Raw genomic sequence first — 9,390 nt, 5'->3', positions numbered from 1 at the left:
GGATTCGCTTCCATGCACCACTTTTTTAGTTTATCCCCCAATGTTAATTTCGAGACTTCCATTCCATTTTCCGCGAAATCATTCATGAAATCTCTACCGTTTTCCACAAATTCACTACCACTATTTTCTTTTTCACATTGCAAACTTCTTTTTTATACACTTTTTTTTATTGTTGCAAAATGGTCAGGCTTTATCCCTTTATTGTTGTTTTTATAAAAACAACGTTTGTTTATTAGTGGAGAACGATGGTAATAAACAAACGTTGTTTTTATAAAAACAACAATAAAGGGATAAATCTCTCTGGCAACTCTGCTCGATTGAAAGTGTTTATTTTCTGTGTCTTCGTCTAACGAAATAAAAATTCAATTTTTTGTGTGTTTAAAGCGTCATAAAAGTGTTAAATTGTGATATTTAATTTAACACTATTTATCTTTTTTCCAAAAGTGTGAAGTTTTTGTGAATAAAGTGTTTTTTCCTGCTTAATAAGTTTATTTAAAATTTTCCGCGTAAAACATCAGTGTTTTGTTTTATTGTGCTTTTACATTTTTGTTTTATTTTCGTCGTGTGTTTTGTTTGTGTTGACGTTTGTAGCTGATTCCCCTTTAGCAGTTCTGTACGTAATAATAGATTTTTAGCATACTTTTAGGCACTAATAATATATTGATTATTACACCGTGTTCACATTACACAGTTTACCTTCTTATTTCATATAAAAAATTATTTAACTGGTATTTTCATCTGATTTGTTATTTTACATAATGGCTTGCTCTTTCAAAGACTGTTCAGTTAGAGACATCAATGAGCGTCTTATTTCTTGTTTTATTTGCGATAATTTTATGCATCTTAAATGTGCTGGTTTTAATGGTAGACAGTATGATTTTATTACTGACAAGACTAAAGGTCTTCGTTGGTCTTGTTTTGATTGTAGAGATCTTCAAGTTGATTATCATTGCCTTTTTAAAGAAACTAAGGCTGAACTCGATAAGTTAAAAAAAAGCTTTAATTTAACTTTTAAAAAATTTGAAAAAATTGAAAAATTGGTTAACAGGTTTGAATTATCTGATGGTTCACCAAAGAGGAAAAAACCTTCAGGTGTTGTTAGCAATATCGAAACAAACAATTTGGGTCTCGATAATTTAATCACCTTAAATTCTCCGACTTCGCCAAATCCTCCTCCTAATAGTAATAAACCAGTTTCTCATGATAATCGTAAAGACTCGGGTATTACTACCAACGCTACAACCTCAATCTCGAATTGTACGACTTCCAAAAGAGCTTTTTCTAACCCACCTGCAATTTTGGTGCAAGTTCCTCCAAACCCTTCGGCTGCTGTAAATGCTGATGATCCTTCAACTTCTAACCAGCTTGTTGTTGTTGCACGTCGCAAAACAGTTTTTATATCCAGACTTCATCCTGAAACATCTATCATTAATATCCGTAATTATATGAAATCTAAGTTACGTGACGTTAGCGATAATGATTTAAATATCTTTAAATTTAACTCGTCTCAGGAGCGCGACATCTCGTCGTTTAAAATAACAGTTCCTAATAGACTTTTTAACACTGTTGTTAGTAGTTCGTTTTGGCCCGATGATATTTTGGTAAAATAATTTGTTTTTAGAGAACGCTCCAATGTAGATAAGTCTGTAAACATCGTAACTGCGCCAAAAAACTAAATGACGTCTGTCCGATTCTTTATCAAAATGTAAGAGGATTAAACACTAAGCTTAGAGATGTTTTCCTTAAAAGTTTCTTTTCTGAATATAAAATAATTGCTTTCACTGAAACGTGGTTAAAACCTGATGTCCTGGACACTGAGTTATTCTCTGATAATTATCAAGCTTCGGTTTCATTTGCATATTGATTCTTGCGTTAATAAAGCGAAATCTATACTAGGATTCATCAAGCGCTGGTCTAAAGAGTTTGATGATCCTTACGTAACTAAAAGATTATTTGTTAGCTTAGTGCGTCCAGTATTAGAATATGGCTGTATATTGTGGAGTCCATTTTATAAATTTTACTCTGATAAAATTGAATCTGTACAAATTCAGTTTTTAATTTTCGCTTTACGTGGTTTAAACTGGAACGTTTCCGAACCTCTTCCTCCTTATGAGAGTCGGTTATTGTTAATTGACCTTCCATCACTTGAAAGAAGACGTCTTATGTTAAGAGCACTATTTATCATTAAATTAGTACGCGGTTTCATTGATTCTCCATTTCTTATAGGTGAAATATACCATAATGTTCCTTCTCGCAGAACTCGTAATTTTGAACCCTTAAAATTATCGTTTGCGAGAACTAACTATGAGCTTAACGACCCTATGAGGTCACTTTGTGTTATTTATAACAGTTTATTTAACACTATTTGCTTAAGTAATCCATTAAATACAATAAAGAACTATATTCTACATATGTAATTTTGTTTGTTTAATGAGTACTTCGTGAATTGTTTCATGTCTTTGTCTTAATTTTCCAAACTCATTTTACGGCATCTTATCTACATCTCCCCAAGCGGAACTAGTAGAACTCGCCTTTGAGTAATAGTTTTAAACAGTAGATTGAAATTCTGTTATAAATTGCTAAGCTGCTTGATCATCTGGCACTTGATCTACATTTCCCTTTGCGGTACAGTAGACACAGCCAATGAGCAGCAATTTTTAAAATCTGTACCTTGTTAACTTTGTTTACTAATCTGTGTGTGTCTGTTATTTTTTGTTATTTTATTTACTGGCTGATGAAGTTTCTGTAGCCGGTGCGAAACCATTGCTAACCCGCCTTAGTCCGGACTTTGGTGTGTACGCGCTCTCTACGTATAGGGAGGTGGCCCCCTCGGTCGGCAGGGGCGGGTGTGAGAGGCGTGGGAACGAACGAAAAAAAAAAAAAAAAAAAAAAAAAAGCCTGACAATTTTGCAACAACAAAATACTACGGTATCCCGAACAAACAAGCCACAATGTTCCACTATTTTTTATAGTAATCTTTAATAATTTCTTTTACTCATTTTTTTATATTTAATAAACAATCACCTTTATAACAATGAGACACCCAAAACGAATTAATTGCCGAAAAAACGCGTTGTTTCGATGCGATCTTCAAAAAAATTAAATAAAAATATATATATATATCTTCAATATGTTTTAATGACAATAAAAGAAAAGCGAACTGTCGACATTGTCATTAGAAATACACTACACTCAGTGTCCCTAAACTCTACTCGTAAATTTTTGACATCTGAACTAGTTTGAACATTTGTCTATAGAAATAAAGTGGTAACATAAAATACACATGGTTCTTTGCTCGCAGAAGGGAAAATATAGTTTAAAACAAGTAAGCAAAGGCTACAGTCGAGCTGGGCCGACCGTTGAATACCCTACAACACTATAATAAACCATACAGTTTATATAGGCGAAGTACTCGACAGAATTCCACAAGATATTGTGACAAATAATTAAAGAAAACCATCAGGTTTCGTTCTCTAATTTTCGAAAAAAAACAACTTAAACTAATTTGCTCATTTCCAATTTATTGGTAGGTGTTGCACTTAAATGGTCTTCCTAGATCTGGAACCAATATTTCCCAAAGACCTATAATCCCTCAGAAGTGGCAAAAGATTAACATTTATTATTGGTTTTTGACTGAAACGCATCTATATGAGATACAGACATTTGACTATATTCTTCAACGAAGAATGGCCATTAGAAACTGCTTGGCTTTTGCAATGTGCGGTAACCCCCATTCAAATGTGCGTGAGGATCGGGCGATAATTACGACCTGCCGACAATTTTGCAGTTTTTTTGGTCCATTTCAACCCCTAAATATACGGCGATCATCTCCAAAAAGAGTAGGCTTCTATTCTGACCCTCATCTTATCCCCATGCAAAATTTCGTAAGGATCGGGCCATAAATGCGATCTGTATATGATATCCCAACTACTTAGTTTTGTTGGCTGTAGAAATATTACCAAATGTTTAATTCAAAATGAAAATATGCCAAAAATATGACAAAATTGAAAAAATATGAGAAAATTTTACAAAATCAATATTTTCATCTGTAGAGAGATATTTTTATGCGATTTTTTAGACGTTTTTTCTTTCCTGCCAAGAGACCATTCTGAATAAATGAGAACTGTCGAAATCAGTTCAGCCGTTCTCGACATATAAGAGATCTTTCAAGCATATCTTCTTTGATAGACATATATATCGCACATATTTTGCTATATATCCGATTTGTTGGATGTTAACATCAATGTAAAGATCAGAAGTAACCTTGTCATGGCTTTATGATTTCGCCGGGATTTAAAATATTCGCGGTTTAATGAAAAAATGTTGAATTTTTTCAACACAAAAGATAAGGTCTATTTTACCCGCTAAATATTATCCGATGACCACCCAAATTGGTAGGCATTTTCCCCTCCCTAAACTCCAGCTACATGCGAAATTCCGCGTCGATTGGTCTATAACTGCGACCTGTATAGCTACTGCAAAATCCGTATTTCAGTATTTGGTCCATTTCAACCCCTAAACATTTGGTGATCATCTCCAAAAGCAATATGGTTCTATTCTGGTCCAAGCCCCACCTACATTCTAAATTTCGTGAAGATCGGACCATAATTGCGACCTGTAGAGTGATTACAAATTAACATGGACAGACGGACGGACGGACATACATAGCTAGATCGACTCAGCTCGGCGAGCTAGGAAGATCCATATATACTTTCCTATAAGGGGAAATCAATATTTCGAGGTGTTACATAAATTCTGGCCCAATCAAACTTATAATACCCCCAACACATAGTGTTGTAGGGTATAATAATTTTTTATATGTATGTACACGTACACATTTATTGGAATTCATTCTAAAACAACGAGTTGTTAATTCAAATATGTATACCGTATAGTTATGTATATTAAATTAAATTAAATAAAATATATATATGGTAATTATTAAGGGGAATAATTAAAATAACACACCAAAATTACAAAATTATAATTTATGTGTTCAAACAATTCACGATGACAAACTTTCTTAAAAATTCTCATTTTTAATTAAATTTGGTAAAAATTAACGGTTCCTAATTAGCATATTATATACAGATTACTTCATTATGATATTTTAATTTCATATGATTATCTCTTCTGTTATAAAAAATTAACGTAGGTATTTTATAATAAATAATATTATGTCAGTATGATTACTTGTGCTCTTGTTGGCGATCTTGCATCATTTTTAAGAGTACTTGATTCCCAGATCCTCCTCTGCCTCGTTTTCTGTCTACTTCATTCGTTGTATCACTTAAGTCAAATGGAAGATTCCTTTTGCCCTTGCTACTTGTAAAAGCGTTCATTTTTTCGAGATCCTTAAAGATAGATGCATTTGAGAAGTGGCATAATTAGACGTTTTTTTAACGTGTTACCTTTGGGGAACTGCGACAAAACTCAAACGTGAATTGATTTGGTGATGCCGTATACTTATCTGATTCATTCTTGTCCATAGAGTGCACATAGAAGTTATGATTACTAGAAAGTTGTCGTGGAATAGTCTGTTTTTCAGTTGGGTGTGGTGATAGTAGAAGATCGCTATCCTAAAAATAAAAAATAATCGGTTATACACATATTACATTTTAAATCAACAAACATACAGATCTTTCCGGGTCCTTTCTAAAATTCCAGGCATATGGTGTCATCTTTTGCATATAAATTTCATTATAAAATTTAATAATATCTCCAACAGCTACTTAAAAAATAATTTTAGAAAATGCTAAAGTAGTAATTTATCATTCAAACAACAAAATCTTACTTTTTTCTCCATTATCTGTTTTAATTAAGACTTCTCTATATATACTGCTGGTAGCCTGTGGCTGCTTTCTGTAAAATTTCATAATATCTCTGAACAATTTTCCATTGACTTCACCGACCTGCAAAAGAAAGAAAAAATAAGGCTACGAAAAACCATTATAAATCTTCTTACCTTTATATATAAATATATTGCACACATGAAAATTTGATCTAAATGTCTATCCTGCATTAACTCAGTTTTTTGGGTTATTGAATATTCAAATAGTGTCCATATTTTTTGTATCATTTCTTCACCTAGATCCAATTCCTTGCACAGTTCCTTTATACGCAACCAAGCTAGTTTATAGAACTGAAATGATTATTGATTCAACTTAGTTTTATATAATTGTTCCTCTATTAAATATATACCTTTCTAAGAAATAGTTTCAGCGGCTTTGATCGTTTAGGAACATTTAACCTATCCACGTCATTTGTTCTATTACCTGATGTTGTCTCTGCAATTTGAGGGTTTCGTTATATGTTTAAAATAAATAAATTTATTTTTCTATTTTATTACCTTTTGGGGTATTGAAGAGGTCCCTTCTGACAGATTCATTAACTATAGGTGTAGTAGAAGCGCTAAATGTATCAAATGCAGAGTTCATTGGTGATTGCACTAAATAGAAAGCAAAATATTATAAAAAATATATAAAATATTCTACTACTACGTACATTGCGGCTCATTGCTGTCTATATGTCCAACTTTAACTTCTGACCATGTCGGTAAGGGTATTGGTTCCTTCTTTATTAACTCCCATAGTGGAGAATTTTTCTTCCAAGCCAAAGACTCAAGACATGTTTCTTCGATTAAATTCAAATGCTTTATAAGTTCTCGATTGAGAATATTGTCGTGACTTCGCACTATGATCTCAATCAACTTGCAAAATTCGAAGGCATTAATTCCGAAACATTCCAGTATCCATGGAAATTTTAGTGGTGAATCGTATGCATCCAGAACGATTTCGACACTACATGCAATAAGTGTTGTATTAAAGCTATCCCTTTGGAATAGGATATTGAGATCGATAGGCTTTTGTCGGACTTCGAAGTGTAGTATTTTGTCAAGCAAATAGTAATACAATGACTTTGCCAATTGAAATTTGTTGACGGACTCTTCTTTATTGGGAAATTTGTTGTGGAAAAGTTTTGCCATGTAGTTCACTTTGTCTTGAATCTTCTTCAAAACTTCTTCATTTGTCGATTTTCTAAAAAAAAAAAAAAAATAATTTCGTGTACATACATGTTAAGCTGTTGAAACTGAAGAAATGTTGCCAGGTTACGGCAGCTTAATAAATATTTCTTAAAGCTTACCGTATAAATTCAGATGGCTCCGTAATGTGGGAAATTTCGCGTAGCTTCTTAACATTATTCGTTGCATTTGCCACAGGATCGAAAACACCATCCTTACTAGGAAGACTCTCCTTACGAGTGTACGGAGTATTTGGCATAAGAGACTTCATTTCCTAAAATCCATTTATATTAAAAACTAATTCGATTATTTATATATTGGATTATTCCTACCGGATGTAAATCAATTTTTAGTCCAGATGAATCATCTATTTAAAAAATAAAATGAGTAATTTAATTTTGTCATTAAATATTGGTCAACTCACGAGTACTGTTAATTTTGCGATAGTCCAACAAAATTCTTTCATCCAATTCTGCCATGTTTAAAACATATTGTTCATAAGCTCCTTTCAGTGACCTCAAATTCCTTTCAAAATATGCATTAGAGATTAAAGTGTCTTCAGTACCGTACAATGTCTGAATTAAAATATAAATACATGAGTAAACTATCAGATCTCCAATTAAAAAAATTGTACAAACATTGGCTTTCAAGAACGTTTTTATAATCCCTTTAAATGTCTCCTTCATATTTTTCGCATCTAGCGGGGACGCATTCGACATATTGCAAATAGGCTCAATAATGCAATAGTCCTTCAAGATTCTAATATCGAAATCAGGTTTGCCCCACTTTGGCGGTACACCCACAAATTTTGGGTTGATGAGATCGGGATTTTCGTTCAACACATTTCTATAGATCAAGTCTATACACCAGATCAATAAATGGAAAGACATGACTATGTCCGTTACTTTGTTTTGATTTTTAGCACAAAGATACAGGCACCAACATATCTCAAAGAGTTTTCCATAAGGACATTTTGCGGACCTGTAATCAGATAGAAGATTGAAATGATATGACTAAAGCTATGTAATTCAAAACTGTACCTGAATTTGCAATTTTTCTTTTCATTTGGAGGAGGTAGGAATAGCTGCTCGAAAATATCTGCATATCGAATAAAAACATTTGATGTCATGCTATAGCTACGTTCCATTTTATTAATCTGGTTTAAAAACGATTCGGGAAGTCTTGCCATTTCGTGCCATTTTCTCATTTTGGATGTAAATTCATGAATGCTGCAAATACGTAGTGTGTTCTTTTATATCATACAACTTACTTATAAATGTTGCCATATAACCTACCTCATATTGCAACTACGCAACAACTTAATGACAGATATACAGTTGCCCAAGACAACGTCATTGGTTCCACCTACGGTAGGGGTATACGAACCACGGCTAGCAGCATATAACGCACAACAAAGCCAATGAAAAACTTCTCCCTGCAAATTACCAATTATTTCGTGTAATTTTCAAAATAATTGTACCAATACCTCCAGCGAGAATCTCTTGGAGATTTCTACAAATATACTCCAAGATAATTCCTCAGTCTCTCTATCCATATTAAGCTCCCTGCATAATTCTTCATGTTTGCATCGTATCGAATCTGTTGAGCCATCTTCTCGAGATTGGGTCATGGTGTAGTTCCTATGTTTATGGGTCGTTCTGCTTTATTTACTTTATACACTTGTACTCTATTCCGAATACAATGATGAGTAACACGTCACATTTACAACATATAGTGATTACCCTAATCCCATATAGCCTCAAACACCTGGGAGAATTTATTTTACTATACAATAGCTAACACTTCTTATTGGTCCAAAATGCACAAATATTTTACACCACGAAAAAAAAAAAAAACAAATGTCACAAAGAAAAAGGCGCGACTTTAGGGATCTGTAAATTATTTTTCATCGATAAAGATATCAACTAGAAATATCGGTCTATTGAACTCAATCTTATTTGTGGTACACACTAGGTAACACGTAAAAAAATCATAATAGTGCGTTATATCATTGGTCTGTTCCGGAACTGCAAGAATATAAAAGATTTTATTACGATAAACGACGGCAAAAATTTTACATTCTTGTAGTGTGTGGAACAGAGCATATATTGATGAAAATTTAGATTTTAATCATGGTAGAATAATACAGGTAACAGCAAGTGTTGTTGTCAATCGTAACAACAACCACATACAAATTTGTTTTTGTACGTAATACAAGTGTCAGAGTTATATGTCCAAAAATGTAAACAAAATAATAAATTTTCTATAAATTGCTTTAATTTGAAAAATATACATTTTTAGAATTTGGAGTATTACATTTAAAATGCAGAAGCATAGTTCCTTAATTATTTAATTTGAATGCTTTCATA

General features: G+C 32.8%; 1 protein-coding gene across 2 annotated transcripts; it reads right to left on the bottom strand.

The window, feature by feature from the left end:
- Positions 1–4,810: 4,810 nt before the first annotated feature.
- On the bottom strand, positions 4,811–8,906 carry LOC101890777 (retinoblastoma family protein). 2 transcript variants are annotated; one of them, XM_011295395.3, is made up of 16 exons: positions 8,764–8,906; positions 8,508–8,708; positions 8,317–8,456; positions 8,062–8,250; positions 7,660–8,002; positions 7,446–7,596; positions 7,354–7,388; positions 7,144–7,295; positions 6,505–7,037; positions 6,350–6,448; positions 6,202–6,287; positions 5,966–6,142; positions 5,795–5,912; positions 5,637–5,731; positions 5,412–5,579; positions 4,811–5,354 (listed from the first exon to the last, which is right to left on the bottom strand). In XM_011295395.3, exons 2-16 carry the CDS (start codon positions 8,649–8,651, stop codon positions 5,190–5,192), a joined length of 2,595 nt encoding a protein of 864 aa, XP_011293697.2. In that variant the 5' UTR covers positions 8,652–8,708; positions 8,764–8,906; the 3' UTR covers positions 4,811–5,189. The 2 variants fall into 2 exon arrangements, with proteins under 2 accessions (XP_011293697.2, XP_005186381.2); XM_005186324.4 differs by having other exon boundaries at positions 5,637–5,728; positions 8,508–8,899.
- Positions 8,907–9,390: the final 484 nt, after the last annotated feature.

The sequence above is a fragment of the Musca domestica genome, unplaced genomic scaffold (genome assembly GCF_030504385.1).
Source record: "Musca domestica strain aabys unplaced genomic scaffold, Musca_domestica.polishedcontigs.V.1.1 959, whole genome shotgun sequence".
Taxonomy (NCBI): Eukaryota; Metazoa; Arthropoda; class Insecta; order Diptera; family Muscidae; genus Musca; species Musca domestica.
The sequence above is the reverse complement of the archived record's forward strand: the minus strand, read 5'-3'. Positions and strand labels throughout refer to the sequence as shown.